Source organism: Rattus norvegicus, chromosome 15 (genome assembly GCF_021556685.1).
Source record: "Rattus norvegicus strain SHRSP/BbbUtx chromosome 15, alternate assembly SHRSP_T2T, whole genome shotgun sequence".
Taxonomy (NCBI): Eukaryota; Metazoa; Chordata; class Mammalia; order Rodentia; family Muridae; genus Rattus; species Rattus norvegicus.
Window position 1 is genome coordinate 43,853,144 of NC_141548.1, and position 27,363 is coordinate 43,880,506.

Below are 27,363 nucleotides of genomic sequence, written 5' to 3' on the forward strand. Positions count from 1 at the left end.
GTAAAACGTTAGGGAGGGAAGAGACTTGAATAATCATTAGAATTTGGGTGAGGTCTGTCCCTTCAAACAGCAAAGGTCACCAGGTTGTTAGCAACCTCCAACTCTCAGCTTTCTGGATGGAATGCAGGTATTTGATTTTATCTCCTCCATTGAGAAGACACCACGTCATGATTAACATTCCTGGTTCTTTTAGCACTTCTCTGTGAGTACAAGGCCCTCCTGCCCTCTACACAGTTCCTTCTGTTCAACCATATTTCTACTGCACTGCTATTCTATACCGAGAGTCTAAGCGTAACAGCTGGGGCCCCTGTGGTGGGTCTTTAAGACTAGCATGATACCATGAATTGACATTCCCAGAAATAATACCTGTTTTTAAACATTCTACAAGGTTTTCTAACTGATGACAGAGTTGGAATGTCACAATGTGTCATATGTATTTGTACAGGACATAGAGGCAGAAGAATCTCTATGAGTTCTAAGCCAGCTCAGTTGATGTGGTGAGTTCTAGGCCATCCAAGGCTACATATCAGCACTGTCAAGACAGCCAGCCAGCCAGCCAGCCAGCCAGCCAGCCAGCCAGCCAGCCAGCCAAGAAATTCCAAACAAAACAGCCCCAAGCAAAAACCAAAACAAAACTATAAGCATTTGGAATTTGGTATTTAAGGTAACTTGAATTTATATTCCCAGGCTAGGGCCACCCATATTTAACTTCTGAATAGACCTCTTGCTTTCTTTCTTTGAGGTGGTAGTTGTGTTTTTATTGTATTGACAATTTATAAAACAAACCTACCATACTTTGTCTCTTATTAGACTGCCCTTTGTTATAGATGCTCCAGCCATGCTCCTGATGGGAGAAGGATAATTACGGTCTTGAAAGGTAGGGGATTTTAAGGCAAGTATCTCAGCTGGTCCTGGGATAGAGAGGGGATCCTATAGAAGCTACATTGTGTTGGCATTCTACTGCTATAACAAATAGACCAGATAATCAACCTAAAAAGAACAAAGGTTCATTCCAGCTCACAGCTTTGGAGGTTGTAAGACTCAGTTGCTTCATAATCAATTGGTCCCTTTGCTTCAGGAGTTGGTGGTGATATGATGCAAGGTGCTAGGGGTAGGTTGATGTTAAGAACCTGTCCCCTGTGACCAGGAGAACTTCCACTAGGGCCCACATCTCAATTTTCCACCACCTCCAAATGATACCAATGTAGAAACCAAGCCTTTAACATGCGGAGACATTTAAGAGGCAAACTATAGCCACATAGGTAAAGCTGTTCAGTGACAGTGATTGAGGTCTTGGGCACCTAGAGAGGTCACCTTGTTTAGGTCTGTACCTCATGCCTCTTGAGAGTTCGGGATTGGTGCCATGGGAGCAGGGAAGGAGTGGGGGCATTGATCATTGTTCCTGCTGACTCTGCAGTTAGAGATTTTTATGAAAGCCATGTGGGCCTGTTAATTATGAGCCACTCATTTGTAGGATGCAGTTACAGTGGAGAATCAATGGACGCCTTCTGCAAGGTGATGAATGCCAGGCAGAAAATAGCAGCGAAAGGCTGTAGATCCACACTGATGGATGAGAGCCTGCCCAGCCTGTGAGTTGACCTCAGTCAGGATTCGTATTCGTATTTATGGAGAACTGAGTTCACTTCAGCAGCAGCACAGGGACACATGTCAGTGTCTGGGCCATGCAGAGGCCTCCACAGAGCTCTGATCTCACATGGTGTTTAGAAGAGTAAACAGTCGGTGAGACTCAGAGAGTGTACACTGGTAAATAGTTCTGCCTGCTTGTATGAAAGTCCATCCTGCCGCCAGGGAGAGGGTATAAAGGTGAGGGCCAGAGTGGGCGAAGATGAAAGGGCCTGTGCTCCTGGGTGCCTGCCAGCTGTGCTATCTGACTCGTTAGCCAAGGGGAAGGCTGCGTTTCACAATGACACGTCTCCTGACACTCCTTCTGTGCTCCTGAGCCAGAGCTAAAGGATGCCCTTTAGAACCCAGCACAACATGGCTCAGGCTCCAGTACTGACTCTTGACCTTAGCTCTCCATGGTCTGGGTTGATTCATCATCTGCCACAGGATGATATGTGAGGACTCAAAGGGCTTCTGCGTGCTTTTTCCCATGGTTCATTCTTTTTTGATTGTCATTAGGCATGCCAACCCCTGGTGATGGTCATCGTCATTGTCGTCACATTGCACTATAATTGTCTAGTTCTGGTCTGGAGCCCTCACTATCCTGTGAGCACCTCAAAGACTCATATTGTATCCCGTTTCTATTTTCGTTCCTACTGCCAAATCAGGGTGAACAAAGGTACTCAGCAAGGCTGGATAGATGTAGAGGAGAAAGGGAGGAGGAGGAGGAGGAGGAGGAGGAGGAGGAGGAGGAGGAGGAGGAAGAGGAAGGGAGGAAGAGGAGGAGGAGGAAGGGGGGAAGGAGGAAGGGGGGAAGGAGGAGGAGGAGGAAGAGGAGGAGGAGGAGGAGGAGGAGGAGGAGGAAATCTGTAGTGAAGGCTGCAGCATGCCTCTGAATGACCACATGGATCAGGGACTTAATTTTCTGCCCACAGTGAGGGCACACACTCACCAGCCCAGCAGATTCCCTTCTGAAATGAGCTGAGAACTGAGCATTGGCTCACAGCCTGTGGAATAGATCTGCTCGGCTGTATCCATGTACCCAAAGACATTCCAGGGGGTACATGGAAGGATTCCAAGCTTGTTGGGGCATCACTATGTTCTCTTAAGTGTTGGAGGAACGAGAGTCCCTACGGTAGAACTTCAGATGGAGGCGGTGTGACGGGAGCCCTCCATAGACTCATCAGAATGCAGCACATCCAGATCACCCCCCTGCTTCTTGCCCTCTCTTCAACCTGAAATCAGACTTCAAAAGGATATGTCTTGTCACGTTTTGTTTCCTTATTATTGTGATAAAACACCAATGAGAGCAGCTGGATTAATGGAGAGAAGTTTATTTGGCTCACAATTCCAGGTTACAGCCCATCATTGCACAGAAGTCAAGGCAGCAGTAACTTGAAGCAGCTAATCACCTTGGAGCCAAGAACAGAGACCCACGAACACTTGCATGCTTTCTAGAGCTCTGTTGGACTTCTCTACTGTATACAGTCCAGCACCCAAGCTTAGGGAATGGTGTTGCCCACAAGGAGTGTGCTCTCCTACCTCTGTGGCACTACCTTTCTGGAACTTCTCTGGCACAGCTGAGGTGATACCATCCAGTGGAGGTCTCAGTATTTGTGGGCCCTCATGACTCTCTGCTGTTCAGCCAATCAGAGGAAGAGACATGGAGAGACAGGCTCAGAGTGGCTCTGAGAGTACCCAAGGTGCTCAGGTGCTGCCTACCCTTCCAGACTGCATTGCCTCTTGCTCCTCGAAGTAGAACTGAGCTGACCAGACCATTTCCCAGGCAAAGACTTTCAAACTGAGATATGTCAAGTGCCCCTATCAAGGTCAGGTAGAGTATAAATGGATGTGAAAATACCAGATTTCAAGCTCACAATATTTGGTTCCCTTCTCTGGAATGTACCTGCACCACAGTTAAAACTATGAGAGTAAGACAGACATACAGCACGATGAGTAGGGAGCACCAAGCAGCACGGCGTGTCTTAACTGTACTGTACAGTAGAAATAAATGACCTCAGCAGAAGGTCAACACAGTAGATCATGTTCATCTGTCTGGAAACGCTAATGAACTTTTAAAAAGAACAAGATAAAGCTGTACTCCTATAAAGAAGTTTGCTCAAGAGCCATCAAATGAGAAAGCCTTGTGAGCCAAATTGCATCATAGTTAAAGAGATGCACGTTCATCTAATTGGCATACATATTCAATTAAAAGCAAATTTGAGAAAATGCTGGAAAACACCCAAACTATTGCTAGCAGCTATCTGTGAAGAGCTCCTGGGCGGGTGGGAAGAGATTTAACCTTGTCCCTTTGGAAGCTCAGCTCCCTCCCTCTCCCTCCCTCCCTCCCTCCCTCCCTTTTTCCCTCCCTCCCTTCTTCCACCTAACCACGCAGCCTGAAGGAGCTGCTGTGCTCCATAGATTAGAAAAGGTTTGCCATTTCCAGACAGAAGGAATCACTTTCCGGTGTTGGGATTCCCTTCAGTTAGGTAAAGCTTTCTGCTGTGGCCTCTGCCTACAATCTTTCCTGAGTTGTTTCTCTATTCTTTAGTTTCTGGTTAAATTTGGAAACAAAAGTGGGCTTACAAGGCTTAGAATATGCCTTAAGTGCCATGTGACTTCTCTCTCTCTCTCTCTCTCTCTCTCTCTCTCTCTCTCTCTCACACACACACACACACACACACACACACACGCTGCAGACATCTACATCCACAGACACATGCACCCACACACATGCACACACTTGAACATGCGTACCCATTCCTCCCCCAGAAATAAAAATACTCATATCTGAAGCATAAAGAAGGGGCGGTGTTGGGAGGCAGAAGAGGACAGGCTTCCAAAGGACTCGCAACTATCCCAGGCCAAGTAAGGACATTAAACATCCTAACGGTTGTCATGGAACCAGCTATGCTTTTTCAAAAAAAGGCATTTTACTTGTTTTGCAGATACAAACCCCTCTGCTGCTTCCCTTCCCGACACTGTATGTGTATAAAGTTTTTCTCTTCCCGACAAGAAAAACAGTCCCATTTTTGTGTTTATCGATGAAGTGACTTTGTAGTCTAAGACAGTAAATTCTCTGGTCAAGGGCTACAAGGGCAATTACTGAGCTGTGCTCAAGTCTGATCTTACTCTTGTCCCAGCAAACCACAGCAGGATCTGCAGATGGAATTCTCCATCTTTGGGTTTCAACACAACTTCATCTTGTCGGGAGGGGAGAGTTCTGGGGACCTGGCTGGGTTATTTAGTGACGTCAACTCAGCTGATAGTTGATTCTTATCAGTCAGACTATGCTAGGGCACTGAGCTTTTGCAGGTTAGGAAAGACAAGCCTCTATTGACCTCTTCAGTGATAGGATAGTGGGCAGACCAGCAGTAAGCCTTGTGGGTGAGCTTCCCCAGTCCAGTTCAAGGCTGCGAGGACCATTCTCAGCTGGGGGCTGGATTCACTCCAGTCTCGTTTCTGCAGTCAGTCTACTCATTTGAGTATCAAACACAGTCTCTGCCAAGAAGCATTGTGCTTGAGAACAAAGCCATCACCCAGATCTTCTCCCAGATAAAGTTCAGCGGCTGCACCAGGACAATAGACGCTCTGATTCTTTCACACTGATTGTAACTACCTCCAACAGGATCTTTGTCCTTCTCAGGGCTGTTATTAGCAAGCATCTCTTCTCTAAGGTCACTTTTCAAAGTGGGCTGGGAACTGGTCTTGCCAGCCTCTCTTTTCTCCTTGGCAGTACTTGGAATAAAGCCCACACTTCTCTTAGCATGTTTTGGCTGGATCGTGCAGGTTGGAGTCAATGAGCTTGGGTTGGTACCTTGACTCAGTTACATGCCTACCCTTGTAGCTCAGAGCCTATGCACTTGGTGAAAACGATATTCCACAGTTTGAGTGCTTTTGCTATCAGTGTTTGCTGACCTACTGAAAGCCACCAGGGTATGTGAGGCTTTGGGGGAAGCTGTCCAGATTGCGATTTCATGTTTCTTTTCCTTATGGTTATGATTGCTTTGAAAAATATGGTAGTCCTTTGCAGATATTAAAATTCTGCTTTGATCAGTTTTGCAAGGTGTTGTTTTAAGTAAAAGATTTCCATTTCACCTAAAAATTATAGCTTTCTTATTTGTTATGATGCACGAGTCTTATTCTACATAATGCTAATATCTGTCTTCAAAATCTTCCTCTCTCTTCAGAAAAACAAGGTAATTAATTATTTTTATCATTTTTTAATAAGCCATTTTGGCTTTACTTTCAATATTGTAATTTCTTCTATTTTTTGGTCCAATCTTTTCTGTTAATTTCTACATTGTTTCCTACCAAAAAAAGAAAAAAAGTAAACTAGGGACCAGGAATGAGTTTCGGCAGGTGGAGACTGGAATCTGGATCCCCAGCCTCCACAAACAAGCCAGGTGGGTATATATGACAGCTCACCTGTAGTCCCAGGACTCCAGCTCCTATGAGAGACCCTGCCTCAGCAAATAATGCAGAAAGCAGTCAAAGAAGATACCCACCTCTGTCAGTCTCTGGCTTCCGTACACATGTGGACAGCATGTGCATGTGTACCTGAATACACATGTCCACAAAGGTGCACATACATATATGGGTGCATAGTGCACATTTACAAGCACACAAAATAGTAGTCTTTAAAACTTTTCTTCTAGTATCTTCAAATAGCTTAGATACTTTCTAAGCTTAAGACCTAACTGTATCACACATTTCCCAATAATATTTAAAAAGACATAATTCAAAATATGTGTAAAGTCCCACTAAGTATTTCTTAATTCATACATTTATAAATGTATTGCCTGGATCAAATACTTAGGAGATTTAAGCATTTTACCATATATTTACTTTAAATCTCCCACACTCTCTCTTTCTCCCCCCACCTCCATGAGGGAATAGGATTTCACGTAGCCCAGGGTAGCCTCAAACTCACCAAAAATGGCCTAGAACTTCTAATCCTCCTGCTTCCACTTCCCTGGTGCTTGGACCATGGGAAAGTGTGGCTATGCCCAGTAATTTCAGAGCTCAGACAAGGGCATGATAGACTAGCTCCTGTCAATTGACTGGTACCCCCAGGAGTTTAGCTTAAAAACATAATCTAGAATATTCTACATGATAATCAAACCTTATTTCTTTGTAATACATATACACATATACATATACATTCCTGCATATATACCTAGACACATACATAATTTGTAGTATAAGTTTTCATGCTTTGTCAAGAGTCCCATAGGTCAAGTAGACTACATTTGTTAATTACATGGTTTGAATCCCTTACTAAATATAGTGATTTTCCTAATTATCTGGCTAAAATGTGCTTTGTGTATGGCAAAGGTAGATTAAAACCAACAAGGGCTGGGTGGCACAGTATTTGCCTTGCACATAGGAAGCGCCTTGGGCTTCAATCCCAGGATTGTGAGAACAGCCAGGAAATATTGAATTTTTGTCTTTCACCTCCATGCAGGCTTCTAGGTTTGAGCCCATTCTCTTCTCTTGCATAGGTTCCTCTGTGTGTGTGTGTGTGTGTGTGTGTGTGTGTGTGTGTGTGTGTTCTCATCCTTCACTTTGAGTCTGCGTGTTCTTAAATGTGTACCTTTTATAAACACCATGTATTATAACACCACGTGTTAGAGCATCTTCTGAGTCCTAGACTCATTGTCTTCTGGCTGGTTATGAACTATTTGACTATAGCATGACAGAATATCCATTGTACTTGAGTCATGGTACCACATTTATTTTCTTACAGCCTCTCCTGTAATGTGCCTACTAGATAATACAATTTGTGCCTACCGACTACCAGAAGTAGGGTAAAATATCAAAGCATAATATAAAATTCATAATCATTCATTTCTTACAAGTAAATCATTTATGGAATTATATACACATATATGTATCACACATGTGTATGGAGAGATATGATTTCTGGCCAGATGGAAACCACAATATGCAGGCTTGACTTTCAGGCAAACAGATGATGCATAGGTTTTTCTTTTCCACTTTTTTTTCTGTCCACTGAAGAGAATTACTGTAAAAGAGCACACAAAGGAGAAGCGTCACTTGTAGAGTGAGCCAGGCTAAACCATGCTGGCTGCAACGAAGACCCTGGGAGAACCTCATGGGGAAGGGCAACTCAAGGCTCTTTACTTAGCGTTAACCAACATTTGAACTCAATAATTCTAAAAGGGTGTAATTGAAAGCAGAATGATTTCTTTGAGACTGATGTAATTCAATGACAAATTGTGGTATCATTTGTAACACTCTCATGTTATCGATATGAGAATACTGCGAATTATTCAGTAGTCGTTTGTATTATATAGAACTCTATGACCATCATACGTTATATTATGTCTCATACATTTCCCTTCCTCCCTCCCTTTCCCTTGGAATATTGGAGGCTCACCATGACACTGGAATCTTTGCTGTCCAGACTAGTCTTTGGATTCACTTTCACTTTCAAATTGTCTGGATAGAGACAGAGGCAATTCCTTAGAGACAGTGGTGCAAGGTTGAGCGCATTCCCAGATTCTTAGCATTTTTGGCTTAAACTGCCTTTAAGGTTTTGAGACCATTCACCTTCACCTTTACCCATTGCTTTAAGAGGAAGCTCGACTTCCAGGGGCTCTATCCATTGCTGTAAATTTCATAGATTCTCCTCCCACCCCAACCCCATCGTTTGGCCAGCTTGGTTTCTATTGTCAACTTGAAATAACCCGGAGTCACCTAAGGAAAGGGAATCCCACTTGAAGAACTGCCTGTATCAGATTGGCCTATAGCCTGTGAGAGAGCAGCTGGATTGATGTGGGAGGGGCCAGCCCACTGTGAAAGGCAGCTCTGGGCCCCTGGGCCTGGGCTGAGTAAGAAAGTCAGCTAACTAGAGTGAGCCAGTCTCTATCCCGGAGCTGCAGCATCAAGTGTTTCCTTTCTGAGACAGAGTCTCACTGTGTAGCTCAGAGCTGGGCTGGGACTTGCTACCTGGCTGGCCTGAACTCATAATCTGACTGCCACAAATGTGCAGTCCCGTGCTGTGGCCATGTCTTTTAGTCTTACCTTTGGCTGCTTAGCTCCCAATTTTGTTTAAAAAAAAGAGGTAAAACTGAATGTGATGGTTTGTGTATGCTCAGCCCAGAAGTGGCACCATTAGAAAGCATGGCTCTGTTGGAGTGGGTGTGGCCTTGTTGGAGTGGGTGTGGCTCTGTTGGAGTGGGTGTGTCACTGTGAGTGTGGGCTTTAAGACCCTCATCCTAGCTGCCTGGGAGCCAGTGTTCTGTTATCAGCCTTCAGATGAAGACAGAACTCTCAGCTCTGCCTGCACCAGGCCTGCCTGGATGCTTCCATGCTCCTGCCTTGATGACAATGGACTGAAGCTCTGAACCTGTAAACCAGCCCCAATTAAATGCTATCTTTAAAAGAGTTGCCTTGGTCATGGCTGTTTGTTCACAGCAGGAAAACCCTAACTGAAACACTGAATAAAAGGAAAAGTGAATTTCCTCAGCCTCAGTCATCTTTTTCAAAACAGCATATCAAAACTCTACAATGGGGAAACAGTAAAGAATAAGGAGTGCTTAATACATATTTAACAATTAAAATTAATAATCAGAAGATAGCAACTTACATTGACTTTTACCCCTAAGGAAGACCAAGGAGTTTTTGGTCCTCACACCTCCTCCCAACCCCCGCCGATTTTTTCTTAGCAGCACCACCCCCCCCAAAAAAAACCAAACAAAAAAAAACCCCCAAAAAACAAACAAACAAAAAACCCAGATCTTGATGTGGTATTTTCATACCAACTAAATTAATCAATATATTAACCACTCAATTTCTATATAAAAAAAACTGTTAAGTCTGAGTCATGAACTGTGTCTGTCTTGATGTTGTTAATAACCCATTGCGCTGACTAATTATGAAAGAAAGCTAGTATGAAGTTTACTCACTCTTCACTTGAGAAGTCATCCATTCTCCATTTTTTTCTTTGGGAATAGACTTTTACCAGCATGCCGATCAGGACAAGGATCACCACGTAGAAAGGGATGATCAGGAAAAATGGCCACCGTGCAGACTTGGAGCGGTAGGCACTTGCAACATAGGACCGTGCTAGCAAAGGAAAGTACCAGGGGTTAGGACACAATCACCAGGAATAGAACAGTGATACTGTTGTGTGCTTGTTGTGACTTTTGAGACACACATTATACTATTTAAAAACTGTGTAACACATTTGCATATGGTGTAGCTACCACAATGGCACTGGAGTCCCTGCCCTCAAGCTCTTTGAATCCTTGTGCATCCTGTCTTGGCTTTTCTTGTTATGTGTCTTTGTTTGCTTGTTTTATGTGTATTGGTGTTTGGTCTACATGCATGTCTGTATGAGGATCCCTTGGAGCTGTAGTTACAGATGGCAGTCTAGAGTGAGCTGTTATGTAGGTGTTGGGAACTGAAACCAGGTCCTCTGGAAGAGCAGTCAGTGGTCTTAACTGTTGGGCCACCTCTTCAGCTTCAGTTTTGCTCCTAATTTTTTGGGGAAATAGATATTGCTTATCCCATGATGTGCTGGTTCCAATACTTGACCTCCTTTTTCAATCTGGCCAGGTCATCCTTTCTTTGTCTGTGGCTACTTTGTGGTGGGTGAGGAGCCTCAATCTCTCTCTCTCCTTTGATTTTATTTTTTCGGTTCCAAGTGCTGCACTGGACTGGTTGATGTTGGAGGACATCTGCAATCCCACACTCGGAGGCAGACAAGCCATGCACTCTTCCAACAGGACGTACACCTTCAAGCTGCTTTCGCTTTCCCAGGTCCAGGCACAAAAGATGAGGCCATTCCTTTTCTGATGAGTGGGGGGAGGGCAGACAGCCTGGGTTCTCTGCTCTTTCTCTTGGACCTACAGAGAAAAGGCCTTTCCCTCATCTTGTCCCATCTTACTTCCTCTTGAGGCCTGGGGTGTCTCTTTACTGCCGGTATCTCCTCAGGGTCTATGGAATGGTACTAGCTGTCTGCGGTAACAGAGTCAGGCATTTTGACTCCTCTGTATTTCTGCTCCCAGCTCCTGGTCCACACATAACTCTGGGCCCTGAACTTGGACAGAGGCAATGACTGCTGTCCTTGAGGTAACAAATCCCTCAGGTTTTTATTGGTGGTCAAGCATTCTGTCTATTGGGGTGGGGTATTGACCTTCTTTTGTGGGTCCCCATTGCTGATAAGGGTTCTTAGTCTGAGAGGCTGAGGTCTGTGACTAAAGGGCCAAAGTCAATGATAGAGCACCTGGCAAGGTGCTGTTGAAGGGACAAAATGATTAGGAATAACAAGGGATCTTGGAGACAAGGGATCTTGATCTCTGTGTGTCATGGAAAAGGCTGCCAGGCGGCCCTCATGGAAACACTGGCTGTGCTAACCTCTAGGTCAGGTTAGTGTGGTTACAGGAAGAACCCTTCCTATGTTTTAGTCAGAAAATTGGCTTTATTGGGGGGTGATTTGGTCTTCAAAGTATGTGATTTACATTGTATGTTTCCTTCACATGGCTAGTGTAGGGTGCTGTGTCTTTCTAAAAGTGGGTTTGGACACCTTCAGAAACTTCTCCAATGCTGTTGTTGGCCTTTATGTAACTCCGTGAAAACATCAGGACAAGGGCCTCACTTTGGAGGGAGTATGAGTCATTCTAGAAAGATCAGGCATCTGTGAGTCTCCATTTGAGAACTCAGTGACCCACAGCAGTCCCTAAAACTGCAGCAAACAAACTGAAAAAATGAGAGGGAAATCTGAACTATGGTCCTGTTGTACAACTGTCACGCACAGAGTTTATTGGAAAAGATACCACACTTTTCACAGGGAAGGCAGGAGCCATGAGGAAATCATGCCTTCAAACATATCCTTCTGGAATAAAGAGTGCCTCAAGACAAAACAGCAGTAAGAGTGATGAGCTGCTCAGGAGTGGGTGTTGAATTTCGTTTGGTGTATTTTGTGCGGATCGCAGTCTTACAGGAGACACCCATTGTATGGATTCTTTTTCTTCCCTTCGTGGTGGTACCTGGGTTTGAACTCAGGGCCTGGTATGTGCTGTCTAAGCTCCCTACCCGATATGAAATTTTAAACTTTAATACAGATAAGGATATACTATGAGCTAGTAGCGTGTTAAAAAATTTTACTTGTGCGTTTTTAAGAATGCTGCTTTGCAAATTTTGTTTGTTAGTTTGCACATGTGGCATCAGGGGCAAGTTTTCCTCCAATGATAAATTAGTTGGGAGGGCTTAGCCTACCACTCTTCTTTAAGTGCTACTTCTTCCTGGCAAAAAAATTGTTTCTTCCCCTTCCTTCCTTCCTTCCTTCCTTCCTTCCTTCCTTCCTTCCTTCCTTCCTTCCTTCCTTCTTTCCTCCCTCCCTCCCTCCCTCTCTCCCTCCCTCCTTCCCTCCCTCCCTCCCTCCCTCCCTCCCTCCTTCCTTCCTTCCTTCCTTCCTTCCTTCCTTCCTTCCTTCCTTCCTTCTTTTCTTTTTTTCTGGTAGCTTTCTTAGCCACAAATCACAAATAAGAGAATTTTTGACTCTAGCTTCTTGGCTCTACCTTTTGGTTGACAATTCCTCATCACAGCTGGGTGGCTTTGTCAGCCTGTTTCTTGTTGGTAGTGGACAGGAGCTCAAACTATACACACTTCTCCCGACCACATCCAGTTCACAAGGACAGGATACTTTCAATATGTGTTTCCGAGTGTTGGATTTAAAAAAAATCTAGTAAGGTCACAGTCATGGATCTCTTCAGCAGAAACTTTTCTCTCTTTTGGACCTTGCTGTGGCTACTGTAGATGGACCTACTTAACATTCTTAGTAGCCCCCCTCAGTTTTTGTTAGTGTGTGTGTGTGTGTGTGTATATGTGTGTGTATGTGTGTGTGTGTGTGTGTGTATGTGTGTGTGTGTGTGTTTGTGTGAATCAAACTCAGGTCGTCACATTTGTGAGGCAAACATTTCACTTCCCCTATTCCACATCACTCTAGTTACGTTTTCTACTTGTTAGTAAGACTTACCAGGGATGGATTCAGCCCGTTGCTGGTTGCCACTGTCAACGCTCCCACCAGGCCATGTATCCTCCGTATTTTTACAATCCGGAGGTAAGTATGTGGGCTCACAGTGGCAATGCTTCTTGTTATTACATACCTGAAAACACCATAAAGTCACAGGCTGAGACAGGCAGCCGGCCTCAGTCACACCCAAGAAGTCTGTAGAGTAATGACTATTTAAGATCACATCCATTATTGGGAAGGGGTGGGGGAGGCAGGGAGGGGGAGGAGGAGAGGGAAGGGGAGGAGGAGAAAGGAGAGGGACTTAAGCCTTGCTCTCCAGAGCAGGTTCAGTGGCTTTCCCTTTTTTCACTCACAGGTCTGCTACTTACCCCATGGTGGTTGCATTTTTCTGGGGTGCAATCATAGTTCAAGAAAGTATCTTCTACACACTCTTGATTCAAGCAAACCTAGAACAGAAAAGGTAACTGAGATGCTAGCCAGACTCATCCCTTAATTAAAACCAATCCGTACCCTCTTAAGATCAAAACCACCCTGAAGTATCACCTCATCCTAGTTAAACTGACCAGGGATAAAGGGACAGATGAACAGCATTGTTATTTAACTTTAGGTGGCCACAGTTAACATCCTCAAAAATCCCTTTCAGGAAGCGGCACACATGAAAAGCTGGAGCATACTGGGACGGTGGCGTAAGAATGAGAGCATGTAAAGAACATTGATCGATTTATTGATCGATTAATTGATTGTAAAGGGCACCACACGGAGATTCCCGTTCTAGACAATGATTCCTAAGCTTCATGCATGGGCAGAACAGCAGGTGTGGGCATGGGAGAAAGGCATGGAGGAAGCTGAAGACGGGTGTTTGAAGTGGAAGAGTCTATGGGGTGGACTTCCAGAGAAGTGAATGGAAGGATCACCCTCAAGCTGGCCAAGGTTTGGGCTGTGATTGTGCACAATGAGTTTTTTGTTTGTTTATCTCATCTTTGCTATTACATGAGGGGACTCACATCCTCATACCCACTCACTGTGTTAATGTACTCACAGACAGGGAAGACCCTGTCCTCTCATTTCTTCAGATACTGCCATAAAAAAAGCTATGACATAAACCTAAAGATTCTAACCGGACTGTGCAACTGCAGAGTTCATGATCCAGGCAGTACCAGTGACACCAGCCCATTGTCACAAGCAAACTGAGCGGCCACTGAGCCACTTTTGTCAGATTTCTTTCTCTTGGGTTTTACTCGAAGTTAATGGTTTAATCTTCATCTTGTATGCATATACTGTTTTGGTGTACAGGTGGAATTTTAAACAGTTCATCTGGAAAACAAAGTTGTGGTTCTATCCATGTATATGTTATCTTCCTTCTACCCATGAAATGGAATATTATTCAAGCCTTTAAAGGAAGGCAATTCTGACTTCAGAGAGATGGCCGAACTACATATTGAGTGACATCACACAGACACAGAAGGACACATATGTCATGACCTTAGTTATGTATGGAACCTGGGAGGCCTGTAGAAACTGTCAGAAGGCCAGCGGTGACAGAAGAGAATGCAGAGAAGTCATGTAATATTGCAGTTGTGAAGGATGACGGAGGATGAGTACATCTAGGAATATGACCAACAGCATGGGGATGGCAGTTGATAGTGTGTGCCTAAAGTGTGACGAGAGAACAGGCCTGAGGTGTTTGCCATACCATATGCACTAGGGTAATTAATGTTCTCGAGAATGGGAATCACAGGCATGTATCAGACACATGGTGTACTAATTTCATTTCTGTTGTTGTGATTAAAATGCCTTGACCAGAAACAACTCAGGACAGGGAGAAGTTGTCAGGCTTACATTTCCCTGTTATGATCAATGACTGAGGATGCAGCTGGTCTCATCTCATTCATAAGCACAAGCAGAGAGAAATTAACCCATGCAGGCCCATGTGCTTAATTGCTTCTCTACTCAGCTAGGTTTCTCCACTTTATAATATTCAGGATCCCCTGCTAGGGAATGGTGCTTCCCACAAGGGGCTGTTGTGCCTTCCTACATCAATTAACAATCAAAAGAACGACCTCCCTGCTCTTGGACCAACCTGATCTAGATAATTCCTCAGTTGAGACTTTCTTCCCAGGTAGCAAGTTGACAGCTAAAACTAACCATTCCAAATACATGTAAGCCATTATTTTAATAGAGAAAATTTTGAATATAATTGATTTTGCCTTACTCTGTGACCTCTTTAATTTTCACTATTATTTAAGAATAATTACATCAAAAGATAATTCACCACATCAGAAGGCTGGCTTTCTCTCTCTCTCACACACACATTCTGAAAATGTAACAAAATGCAATGGGTGAACCGTAAGATTGTTTCTTTGGAGGATTTGTGCAACTTCCACAAAAAGTATAAAGCAGCTAATGCTCTCCATAGGCATGTGTACCAATAAGGACATAAGGCACAACACTGGGAGTTACTGGGAGAGGAGGGCACAGGACAGGGCCCTGGGGAGTTAGGGGAGAGGAGGTGACCTACCTTCCCTGACCCGCAGACAGTTCCATCTCTCACCCACATCTTCTTGCTCTCTTTGTGACCTGGGGGGTATTCCAGGGAGATGCAGATTTGCCCGCTTATATTGGCATAGATAACAATGGCAGACCTCATTTTAAGTATGTCTTCACTTTGGTATATACATATTAGTTTTCCACACATCCGGTCACTATAATTTACAAATAAATGTAAGCCATTATTTTAACAGAGAAGTATTTGAATATAATTTCCAAAAACAAATAGATTTAAACATTGGAGTTGGCAAATAAGATATAGACAATTGGTTTTGAATAATGCATACAGAGTCCCTCCTGAATCGCTCACAATAATGAACTACTTAACTATGGGCTCCTCCATTAGCTGGATTACTGTTTGTGACTTTTTCACTTGTATTTGGTCACAATCAAATCTAAGCTTATTCCAACTTTATAAATGGGCACTTGGCCTTGTTGCCAGCTCCACTGGGTTTCCTTTTTGAGTTTAACAACTGATAAGATATTGAATTCCATATTAAAAGGTCATCATACACCATGCATATTATTAAAACAATAAACCATATATACTCTAAATGCGAGTGCAGAAAAATATAGAAAAAAAAACCCCAAAAGCATAAGCACAGCCAGACAGTAAAGGGACATTAGCTGCAGAAGAACATAGTGAAAATGAAGACTGATGGGCAGACAACAGGAATGTAGACCAGAAAACTTGGGAATGGTCTGGTCAATAGGGGAAAGAAGTGTGCCTTCTCCCTGGTCCACATGCAGAGACTACTTGACAGTGTGAAAGGTCATCTCCTGTATAAATGTCTTTCTAACCAACTTCCTGGCAAGATGGTCCTTCCACTCTCCAGGCAGCTAGCTCCTCATCATAGAGGCTCACTTTCTCGCATCTCTTTGTCTCTGAACTAGCTGACTTCTGTGTATGATGGGACTGGGGCCGTGAACAGTAGACAGATTCACATTTAGTCACAAGAAGAATGAAGACCCAGAAAAGAAAAAACCTGGGAGGTTCTGTCTCTTGGGCGTGCTGTTGGTCCCTTCTTTAGCTAATGGTTATTTATTCTTTTAGCCTCGGAGGGATGAGAACCAGTAACCCGGATGCCTTCCTTTCTTTGAAGTACATTGCAAACATCCCTCAGTGTGTAACACTGAGACCAGCAGCCTCAGTGAGGCAGATGATAATGACTGAAGGGAGTCACCCAAACGACCCAGGGGAGGTTCCTCAGGGAGAAGCACAACTATGCTAGAGAGGCTGGTGAGACATGGGGTCTACAGAGTAGATTTCTGTAACCACAAAAGACGCAGACAGAACACTGGCACCTTCAGCAAACTGTTACTGCAAACTACACACATGCATATGCACGCACACACACACACACACACACACACACACACACATACACACACACAGTATGTCTATGCCACACATTCAACAATCACACCATCACACAGCTAGTGTGACAGACTGCTGCTTTTCTGCTACCCATAGCCTCTTCGCCTTAACACTTTCATATTCTCTCTTCATGTATTTATTGAAACACGCTGCCTCATGAAAACATTTTTACAGCAAAGGTCTTCTGGAACACTTGCAAAGAGCCCCCAACACAAGCCCAAATTCTAGGAACCAAAACTCAGGTGCTTGAAGTATGTCTACAGCTCACTGCCATATGTCAGAAATGCCATGTGTGTAAGGGCTGATGCACCCTGGGTCACGGCCTTATAGGTCTTTCATTATTATATTTGTCCCAGGTATAGTATATTTCTTGTACTCTATAAAGAATGTCCACTCTTGGGGCTGGAGAATTGACCTCTAAGAGCACTGGCTGCTCTTGCAGAAGACCCAAGTTTGATTCCCATCACCCAGGTGGGTAGCACACAACCCCTGCCACAGAGGCTGGGACACCTTCGTCTAGCCTCCTCGGGCATCAGACATGCAAGTGGTGCACAGACATGTATTCAGGCAAAAATCCATACAAATAGAACAAATAAACAGAAATTCACAAAAAAAGAATATCCACTCTTCGTGTGTGTATGTGTGTTGTATAAGCCTTTTTTTTTTTTTTTTCAGAGCTGGGGACCGAACCCAGGGCCTTGAGCTTCCTAGGCAAGCACTCTACCACTGAGCTAAATCCCCAACCCCTTGTGTAAGCCTTTGTGGCAAGGTGCATATGAGAGTCTATTTGCTTGTGCACATGTGTATCAGACCGTAGGTCAATGACAGGTATTTTTCTATTCCTCTCCACCTTATTTTTTTAAGACAGGGGCACCCAATGAACCTGGGGCTCACCATTTCAGCTAGACTGGCTGGTCAGGAGTTCCTGGGCTCACCTGCCACTGTTCTCCCTAGCAGGGCTACCAAACTATGCCAGCACATCTGGCTTTTATGTGGGTACTAGGGATCTGAATTCAGGTCCTTGTGGCTAAGCAGGAAGTGCTTCACACACTGAGCCATTTTCCCAAGTCAGGATTGCTCATTCTTCGTTAAATTATGGAGATAGCATACAGAATTTTTAAAATTGAATGCTTATGGGTGACAAGTACACCTTTGTTGAAATAAAACCCCGAGTGGAAAAAGACAGGCTAAAAATTCAGGCCAAAGTAGTTCAAGTGGGACAACAGCCCAGGTGTGTTGGAAATGACAGGGAATCCCTTTCTGCACCTCTGACATCTACCACTTGATTTAACGTCAGGCTTCATGGTAGGGGGTTAGTTTGCTGAAGTATGAAAGTGACTGGTGACATTTTCAAGTGTAAAGTGACAGAGTCTGGTCACATTTCCTAAGGCATACTTAGGTGCGCAGTCCTTGTACCCCGTAGGAGTGATACCGCAGCTCCCAGATATGTCACTTTTGGAATTCAGCTCCGCGTAACATTCTTTTGTACCATAGTCTGCATCTGGAAGTCAGGCAAATGAAACAGTGTCAGTTGTGCTGAGGGTTTTAATACCTGGAATTAAAATAAGGAATGAAGACCTATACAGTTCTGAAATGGTTTGCACAAAAGGCAAGCATCACATAGAACTGAAAATTGATGACTCAACCCACCTCAGTGATTGACCTCCAACTTCATGTATCTGCCACAGTGCCCAATATGTAATGTCAATAATCCCCATGACTAACAAAAAGCTAGTTTTTAAAAACAATAATTGATGTTCTGGTGAATAAAGATGGGCTTTTATTTTTTGCATACCTGTCTTCTTAATCAAACCATTACCAATTTTGTTTTGTCTCTGATTTTTCCTAGCTTCAGTTTTTCCAAGATCCAAACTACTTAGAGAACAGTTTCTGTTTTCAACCTCCATCCATTCTACTCTTGTTGAAGCCTCTGACGGGGACATTTGGCACCTACATTGCTGAACTGGAGGAAAGTGACCTGTCACAACAGCATCCCTGTACAGACACCAGGTGCCCAGTTAAGTTGCCTAGAGACACCAGCAAACCCAAAGGTAATGGTTCATTATGTCTCGGAAACCATTTGCCAAATTGGTTGTGGGTAAGAAGTAAAGATTTTGAGCTCAGCGAGGACATCAAACTGTTCTTTGTGGACCAGAAAAACACCAGGCAGAATCGGGGTATTTCATAGCCTCCAGGACAATGTTTGATCCCTCAGACACTGTTGGCTCTTTTCCAGCTTCCTCTGGAGAGTAAACAGGGGCAGAATAGGCTATGGAGTCCAAAAGGCGGCTTCGATTGCGCCAGCTCCCTGTTTGCGTAAGTATCCATCCAAGCATGGACTGGAAGCCCTGGAGACCCGCTGGTGGATCACACCACAGAAACAACCTTCAAATTCTAACTGATGCCCGATGGATATCAGCTATCAACAAATGTCAAATGAATCCAGACGACTGCCCTCGATCTTTAGGTTCGACAGAACACTGACTGGCAGGGTCTGCAGGATGCACAGTCTACACACAGGCCTCGTTAACATCAACCACGGAAGAGGGAAGATGGGGCAACAACTTCTAACTAAAGCTGTGCCTCTATCTGTAGTTTCACTCAGGATTAAACAGAATGAAGTTTGTCAGCTGAGTTAAAATGACTGAACAAGTATCTTAACATTTTCATGGAAAAAAATCCCAAAAGGACACAATCTACAAGAAAGAAAAACTATCAGAAATAGGTGGGTTGGAGAGATGGTTAAGAATTTTGACTGCTCTATCAGAGGAACCCAGTTTGATTCCCAACACCCACAGTCATAAAATAAAAATAAAATAAATTCCCAATCATATAAAAAATAGAAATGGAAGTAGATGATTAGGTATAAATTTATATTTGATTTTTTTGAGGTTTGCGTGATACTGTAACACATAGTTCATGTTGCAAGAAACTCAGAGAACTCTAAGCAGAAGTTCACAGTTGGGCCGGCATGATGGCTCAGCAGTTAAAGGTGATTCCCATGCAAACCAGATTCATTCTCAGTCCTGGGAACCTCCAGGGGGAGGAGGGAAAAGGGTCTTGAAAGCTGACCTCTGACCTCTACACATGTGCCATGATATGTACACACCTGTGCACATGATGCATCTCTCTCTCTCTCTCTCTCTCTCTCTCTCTCTCTCTCTCTCTCATACACACACACACACACACACACACACACACAGGCTCACACACCAATAACAATAATAAATACACTTAAAAAGAAAAAAAAGAAGTAAGCACTCAGAGCTATTGTTTGGATTCTGAATATTCCCAAAGACTCAGTGTTAAATGCTTGGTGCTGGACTAAACGTTTGGTTTTCATGGAAGTATAGCCATGGTGGGGGAATGTGGAGTGTGGGGTGGGAGGTGGAAGGTGTGAGGTGAGAGGTGTGAGGTGTGAGGTGTGAGGTGTGAGGTGTGAGGTGTGAGTCATGAGGTGTGAGGTGTGAGGTGGAAGGTGTGAGGTGAGAGGTGTGAGGTGAGAGGTGTGAGTCGTGAGTCATGAGGTGTGAGGTGTGAGGTGTGAGGTGTGAGGTGTGAGTCGTGAGGTGTGAGGTGTGAGTCGTGAGTCGTGAGGTGTGAGGTGTGAGTCGTGAGTCGTGAGGTGTGAGGTGTGAGTCGTGAGTCGTGAGTCGTGAGTCGTGAGGTGTGAGGTGTGAGGTGTGAGGTAGGAGGCGTGAGGTGTGAGGTGTGAGGTGTGAGTCGTGAGTCATGAGTCGTGAGTCGTGAGTCGTGAGTCGTGAGTCGTGAGGTGTGAGGTGTGAGGTGTGAGTCGTGAGGTGTGAGGTGTGAGGTGTGAGTCATGAGTCATGAGTCGTGAGTCGTGAGTCGTGAGGTGTGAGGTGTGAGGTGTGAGGTGTGAGGTGTGAGGTGTGAGGTGTGAGGTGTGAGTCGTGAGTCATGAGTCGTGAGTCGTGAGTCGTGAGTCGTGAGTCGTGAGGTGTGAGGTGTGAGGTGTGAGGTGTGAGGTGTGAGGTGTGAGGTGTGAGGTGTGAGGTGTGAGGTGTGAGGTAGGAGGCGTGAGGTGAGAGGTGCTCTTTAAGGGGACACTCAGACCCCTGGCCTACTTGTTCCTCTGCTTCCTGGCTAACATTAAGTATGGGCAGTTTCCTCTACCACCTAATCTTACAATGCCATTGTCATTTCACCCACCCATGGTGTGCTGAAAGTATCAGGGACAGGGGACAAGGATTAAACCTCTGAGACTGACCCTGAACAGCTGTTTTCCTCTCTCCATCTCTACCTCTCATCCATCCTTCAGGCGTGTGTGTGTGTGTGTGTGTGTGTGTGTGTGTGTGTGTGTGTGTGTAAGGCGTGGCCTTGGATCGATTCTCAGTACTGAACCAAACAGATCTGTCTATTTATATCTGCACCCATATGGAAAACATGATTAAAGTACCAGTGCCAAACAGATCCCGGCACTGCTGTGCTCCACTCTGACAGGTGCCATTAATACAGATCCACTTCTGTTCTGCACATGGGTGACCGTCTTGAACAAAGAAGTCTTCTTCACACACTTCGGAAGTGCCGTTGCAGTACTCTGTGACGTCACATTCCTGATTGGCAGGCCTGCAAAGTTCCCCTTTTGCCTTCAGCTGGTGGGTAAAGTGAATCACAGTGAATAAGGCAGCAGAGAAGTAGGGATATTTGTCCCTGAAGGGCACTGTATAGGAGGTCATATAGAAACAAACACTCTGACCTATGCCAGTTGGGACTGGTAATCTCACAAGGCCCCACCCCAGATGAGAGCTACAGGTAATTAATGACTGTTGAGAGAGGGAGAATGAGTCTCCCAATGGGTGAGCCCCCTGATAGGTTATGCAGTTTCATCCGAAGGGGTCAGCCTAATGTAAGTGTGTGTGTGTGTATGTGTGTGTGTGTGTGTGTGTATGTGTGTGTGTGTGTGTGTGAGTGAATAATAATTAAAAAGAAGCCATGGATTAGAAAGAGAGTGGAAGGGTTGTGGGAGGAGTTGGAGGGAGGATGATGAAATAATCAACATATCTTGTACATATATACAACTTAAACAAAATTATATTAAAACAAAATATATTATTAAATGAAAATATGTGTTGCTTGTAGCACATTTTATCTTTATATGGCATGTAATAGGAACAATATTTTCATTTCAGCCATTCACACAGCCCATATATTCTTGTTTCAACTTTTAAGGAAGGAATTTTGGGAATATTATAAAAATGCTGAAGAAAATTAAAGTTTCATGGCTGAGAGACTTTTGTCAATAACACTCTGATATTTTAGGTAGAAGATGTAGATTGAAAGATTTTTAAATTCTTTTCTTTTTTTAAAGATAAATATATCTTTAAAATATATTTGTTTTATGTATATGAGTACACTGTAGCTGTTCAGACACACCAGAAGAGGGCATCAGATCCCATTACAGATGGTTGTGAGCTACCATGTGGTTGCTGGGATTTGAACTCAGGACCTCTGGAAAAGCAGTCAATGCTCTTAACCAATGAGTCATCTCTTCAGCCCCAAATTATTTTCTTAAGAGTAGAAATGTCTGAAAACCTCCATTGGATCCCTCCCCTTGGAGCTTATGGAGCCCTTGGAAGAGGTGTGTGTGTGAGGGGAGGGTGACTGTAGGAGCCAGAGGGTTAGAGGACACTAGGAAAGCTCAGCCCACAGAATCAACTAAGCAGAGCTCATAGAGACTGAAGCAGCGATCACAGAGTCTGCATGGGTCTGCACTAGGTCCGCCCATATAGGTTATGGTTGAGTAGCACAGTGGTTCTGTGGGACTCCCAACAGTGGGAGTGGGTGTCTCTGACTCTTTCGTCTATTCTTAAGACCCTTTTCCTTCCAACAGGGCTGCCTTGTCCAACCCCGATAAGAGGGTTTGTCCTTAATTTTGTTGTATCCTGTTACACTGCCTTTGGTTCATATCCCTGGGAAGCCTGCTCTTTTCTGTGTGCGTGCGTGCATGCGTGCATGTGTGTGTGTGTGTGTGTGTGTGTGTGTGTGTGTGTGTGTGTATGGAGGGGGTGTCAACACACTGGGAGGAGTGGAGGGAGGAAAAACTGTGGTTAGGATGTACTGTATAGAGAAAAATTTAAAAGGAAGAAATATAATAATATAATATAATAAATTTGGAAAAAGGAATTACACATTAATTTTGAAAAGGACAATGTAGTAATACTTGTGATATCAAAATAAATCACTGACAAATGTGAAAAAAAAGAGTAGACATGTCAGTACTCTTTGGCCCAGTGGTTGTGGCTACAAGCACTGGTTGTTTAGAGAACCCAAGCTTAGTGTCGGCACCCACATGGCACACTCTACGACTGTCTGTAACTCCTGTCTTAAGGGATCTGACACTGCCTTCTGGCCTCTGACAAAACACCCATACACATAAGAATGGAGAAAACGTGGTTTTAAAAACGAAAAAATAAAGAAAGGAAAAGGCTCTTACATTGCACGAAGCGTCGCAGCAACTTCCGGTGGAGCAAGTGGAGCCCTCTGACAGCTGACAGGTGGTGGGATTACAGCATGGAGGAGGCTTATCGTCACAGCCCTGGAAGCCGAACCACAAGCCTGAAGTGCCTATCTGAATCCATTCACACTGACAGACATTGTAATGGCGACACATTTCCTAGCCTACAGACAGATGCTTGCCTTTCATGTTGGCAAACAGAAAAGGAAACTGAGTCACTTCTTTCTTGCCCTACAGACACTGATTTTTTGACACCCTACTAGGTATTACATTGTAGTCGTTTCTTCTAGGATAGAGCTTACTGTGTTGGAAGTAGATTCCTCTGATACCACACAATCCTTCACAGTGGAGACAGTGAGGTGGTCTCTGGCTCTTGTAAAGGCCAAGTAAATATAAGATGTGGGATAAAGAGAAGTTATAGTTACTTTTTATGTGCCACGTTTGAACCTAAATGCTGTAAGACTCAATAATAATATTTTTAAAGTTGTGTGTGTGTAAGATTATATATATATCATCTCTCTCTCATGTTATATATATATGAGAGAGAGACGCGCACGCGTGCGTACACACACACACACACACACACACACACACACACACACACACTTTTAATCCCCAGGGATTTGAAATGGTAAGATGGGAAAACTTGTCACTAAGCAGATAGGAATTAGCTGTGGAGGTCAGTTGTCTTAGTGTGACTTCTGCAAGATACACATTAGGGCACAGGAAGGTTTCTGTGTTTTGCACAACTGTTCTGCCAAATGAATGTCATTGCTCTTGCTCAGTACATGCACATCTACAGGGAAGGGATAGCACAGTGGTTAGAACTTAGTTAGGAACATGATGAAGCTAAGACACACTATTGCCAGATCTGAGCGGGAAGTTTCAACGAGTTTTCACTCAAGCCAAAGTGATGGGCAATATTTTCTTAAAAGCACACAATTCCTTTCTGATAGTTTTAGTTCAGCTTGCCACAGTCTAGAAACATCTGAGGAGGGGTTGTCTAGGTCAGGTGGGCCTGTGGGCATGTCAGAGAGGAATATCTTGACTGTATCCACTGTGCATGCTCACCGTGGGGCGCTGTTTCCTAGGACTGGGCCTTGCACTACATAGGAATGGAAAAGGCTCCTGGGCACAAGTAAGCACGCATGCAGGCACTTGTTTTCTCGGTGCCGTCAGCCATGGATGTGACCAGCAGCTTCGACTTCCTGCTGCCTCACCTTCCCTGCAGTGATGGACTACGACTTGGAACTGTGAGCTAACATAAACCCTTTGTGAGTATAGATTGTCACAGCAACAGGAAAGGAGGCAGGACACCGTTTAAGTGTCAGAAACACACTTTTTCTGCTGGGAGGCACACATTTCAGTGTCCTCAGCCAGCCCATAGAGAACTCTGATGAACCCTTGCCTCCTGGGTCCCCAGGGACATAGTACTCTCGGCAGCTATGGGAACAGCTTGTTCCCCCTTTCATTTTATCATTGTATTTTTACCTCATTTACCTTCATTCCGTCTTTCACTTCCCTCTAACCCCAGTGTTACATAAGATTTATTTAGTTTGAAAAAGAAACTTCCTGTGGTTCTAGGTATTTTCCAATAATTTTGACTTAGATATTGAATTTAAAATGGTGATTAAATATTGGTAAAAGCCAATAAAGTTCCAACACCAAACCTCAAACGTGTCTCCATATTTTCTTATTCCACAGTGAAAGCTTCATACCTGCTGTGTGGCTTGTATAGGCTTGGCTTAGAGTGTTGCTATATGAGTGGCACTACTAAAAGGTGTGTCCTTGTTGGAGGAGGTGTGTCACTGTGGACATGGGTTTTAAGACCCTCATCCTAGTTGCCTGGAAGCCAGTCTTCTCCTAGCAGCCTTCAGAATAAGAGGTGGAACTCTCAGCTCCTCCAGCCCTATGTCTGCCTGAATGCTGCCATGATGATAATGGACTGAACCTCTGAACCTCTAAGCCAGCCCCTATTCAGTGTTGTCATTTTAAGACTTGCTTTGGTCATGGTGTCTGCTCATAGCAGTAAAACCCTTTCTGAATGACAAATGAGCCTGAGGGAAAGGCTGGGCAAGAGTGTGCCTAAGAGGAAGAGACAGAAGCTGGAGCACTCAAAGATGGGACTTAATGATCTTCAAAATGGGTCGTTCAAAAAATCACAATGGCCAGGTGGTGGTGGCACACACCATTAATCCCAGTACTTGGGAGGCAGAGGCAGGCAGACATCTGTGAGGTCGAGACTAGCATGGTCTACATACAGGGTGAGTTTCAGGACACCCAGAGCTACACAGAGAAACCCTGTCTCAAAAATCAAAATCAAAACAAAACAAATTAGAACTGAAGGGGCATAGAAGGGAGAAATAGACACAGTGGTCCGGGAGTGTTACTAGCAGATGAGTAGGACGAACACGCTCTGGAGGTCTCATTCTCAGTGCTGACTGTAGCTAATAGACTATATTGTGTTTGCTAAGAGGTTGTGATCTGATCCTTACAGAAGAAAGAGAAATGAGAGCTTGCTTGGCATGAATTATATTCTTACCACTCTACAAGAGTTTGGGGTAGAGGGTTTATTTTAGTTTACCCCTTTTCTCCTAAGTTGGTCTTGTCAGGATATTTTATCACCACAACAGATTTGAAATTAAGGCAATATGCTTCTAAGAGATATTAGATGGCATACATTTCAGTTCAGTTTCAATAAAGAGGTTGTTTATCTCATACAGTTGCAAGAAAATATATTATGCAAAGTGCTTGCTGTTATATCCTAATTCTTAACGGGAGAGGAGGGAAGGGGAAGGATTGGAGAGGAGGGACAGGAGGAAGTCGAGGGGGGAGAGGGAGAGGAGAGGAGAGAGAGGAGGGACAGGGTGGAGAGGGGAGGAAGAAGAAGAGAGGAAGGACAGGTGGGGGAGGAGAAGCAGGGGAAGAGAGGCCAGACATGGTGGTGCAAGCAAGCCTGTAATTCCAGTGCTCAGAAAGCTGGCACGGGTTCTGAGTTTGGGGCCAGCATGGACTAAGGGGTCCTATGCTAGGAAACAATAAAGAGCATACTGATGCTGTGAGTTGAGCATACTGATGCTGTGAGTTGAGTGTGCTGATGCTGTGAGTTGAGCATACTGATGCTGTGAGTTGAGTGTGCCGATGCTGTGAGTTGAGTGTGCCGATGCTGTGAGTTGAGCGTGGTGATGCTGTGAGTTGAGTGTGCTGATGCTGTGAGTTGAGTGTGCCGATGCTGTGAGTTGAGCGTACTGGTGCTGTGAGTTGAGTGTGCCGATGCTGTGAGTTGAGCGTGGTGATGCTGTGAGTTGAGTGTGCTGATGCTGTGAGTTGAGCGTGGTGATGCTGTGAGTTGAGCGTGGTGATGCTGTGAGTTGAGCGTGGTGATGCTGTGAGTTGAGCGTGGTGATGCTGTGAGTTGAGTGTGCTGATGCTGTGAGTTGAGCGTACTGGTGCTGTGAGTTGAGTGTGCCGATGCTGTGAGTTGAGTGTGCCGATGCTGTGAGTTGAGCATACTGATGCTGTGAGTTGAGCGTGCCGATGCTGTGAGTCGGCAGGCTTAGCTGTGGTGGCCTTGCATGCAAGCAGCCAACACCAACTCATCAACTTGCACCATTTCTTTAGGTGTCAGCTATATTCCAACAAGAGAAAGTCAAAAAGCAAATGTAATTTTAAAGATGATCTACCAATCAGTGAACCATATGACAAGATGTTAGTTCTCTCTTGAGTGTCTGTGTGTCCCTAACAAAGAGCTTTGTAGAAGGATCACTATGAGAAAGGAAGCAGACTGACAAAGGGATGGTACAGACATTAATTGATGTGACAATTCTGGCCACACCCTCCCCAAGCCAGACTCACCTCCTGTCCACAGTCGCAAACTTCTCCTTCTTCCAACTCTCCATTCCCACAGACTGCCATCTTGTACGACGGCTGTAGGTGTGGCTGGTTCTGAAGACAGTGGGAGCTTTGACTTGCGATAAACTTGGAGAAGTCCTCCATGCTGCAGTTACTGAAGGACCTCACACCGCTGGAATGACTGAAAGGAACCCAAGTGTCAAATGACTGTGCTAAGAGTTACCATCGCCCCCTCTCTGCCCAGGAAGCCAACTGCAGGAACCCCCGTGGATCCTTTAGTAGGGGTAAATAGCACGGGATTGGACCGGCTTTTACATGGCAGAGTTTTTGTGACACTGGACTTATGGTTTAGCATTTACCTCACACAGTATGCCACTTCTTCTGAATTTGTCCCTGCCTTTCCCCACTAGGACTTCTGAACTTTGAGGCACCCTCACCTCAAGGGAAGCAAACAGCTTTCTTGTCTTTATCTACACTTAG

The 27,363-nt window shown here is 44.5% G+C and overlaps 1 protein-coding gene and 1 long non-coding RNA gene across 11 annotated transcripts in view; one reads left to right on the top strand and one right to left on the bottom strand.

Annotated features, from left to right (window-relative positions):
* Positions 1 to 471: 471 nt before the first annotated feature.
* On the top strand, positions 472 to 27,192 carry LOC102555773 (uncharacterized). 4 transcript variants are annotated; one of them, XR_015638885.1, is made up of 4 exons: positions 472 to 664; positions 828 to 877; positions 18,403 to 18,604; positions 26,939 to 27,192. It is a non-coding gene; the product is annotated as an uncharacterized LOC102555773 (long non-coding RNA). The 4 variants fall into 4 exon arrangements; XR_015638886.1 differs by lacking the exon at positions 26,939 to 27,192 and adding an exon at positions 18,790 to 19,407; XR_015638888.1 differs by having other exon boundaries at positions 490 to 664; positions 828 to 892.
* Positions 7,340 to 27,363, bottom strand: part of Adam2 (ADAM metallopeptidase domain 2) — a 41,052-nt gene continuing 21,028 nt past the window's right edge. For 6 of the 7 annotated variants that reach the window (XM_087586477.1, XM_087586474.1, XM_087586478.1 and 3 more), the window contains 10 exons: positions 26,887 to 27,064; positions 23,011 to 23,112; positions 20,974 to 21,169; positions 17,949 to 18,054; positions 15,147 to 15,330; positions 12,997 to 13,074; positions 12,632 to 12,761; positions 9,558 to 9,717; positions 8,027 to 8,088; positions 7,340 to 7,651 (listed from right to left, as the gene is read on the bottom strand). In XM_087586477.1, the coding sequence (XP_087442603.1) occupies positions 8,055 to 8,088; positions 9,558 to 9,717; positions 12,632 to 12,761; positions 12,997 to 13,074; positions 15,147 to 15,330; positions 17,949 to 18,054; positions 20,974 to 21,169; positions 23,011 to 23,112; positions 26,887 to 27,064 (1,168 nt within the window). In that variant the 3' untranslated portion in view covers positions 7,340 to 7,651; positions 8,027 to 8,054. 7 annotated transcript variants of the gene reach the window in all.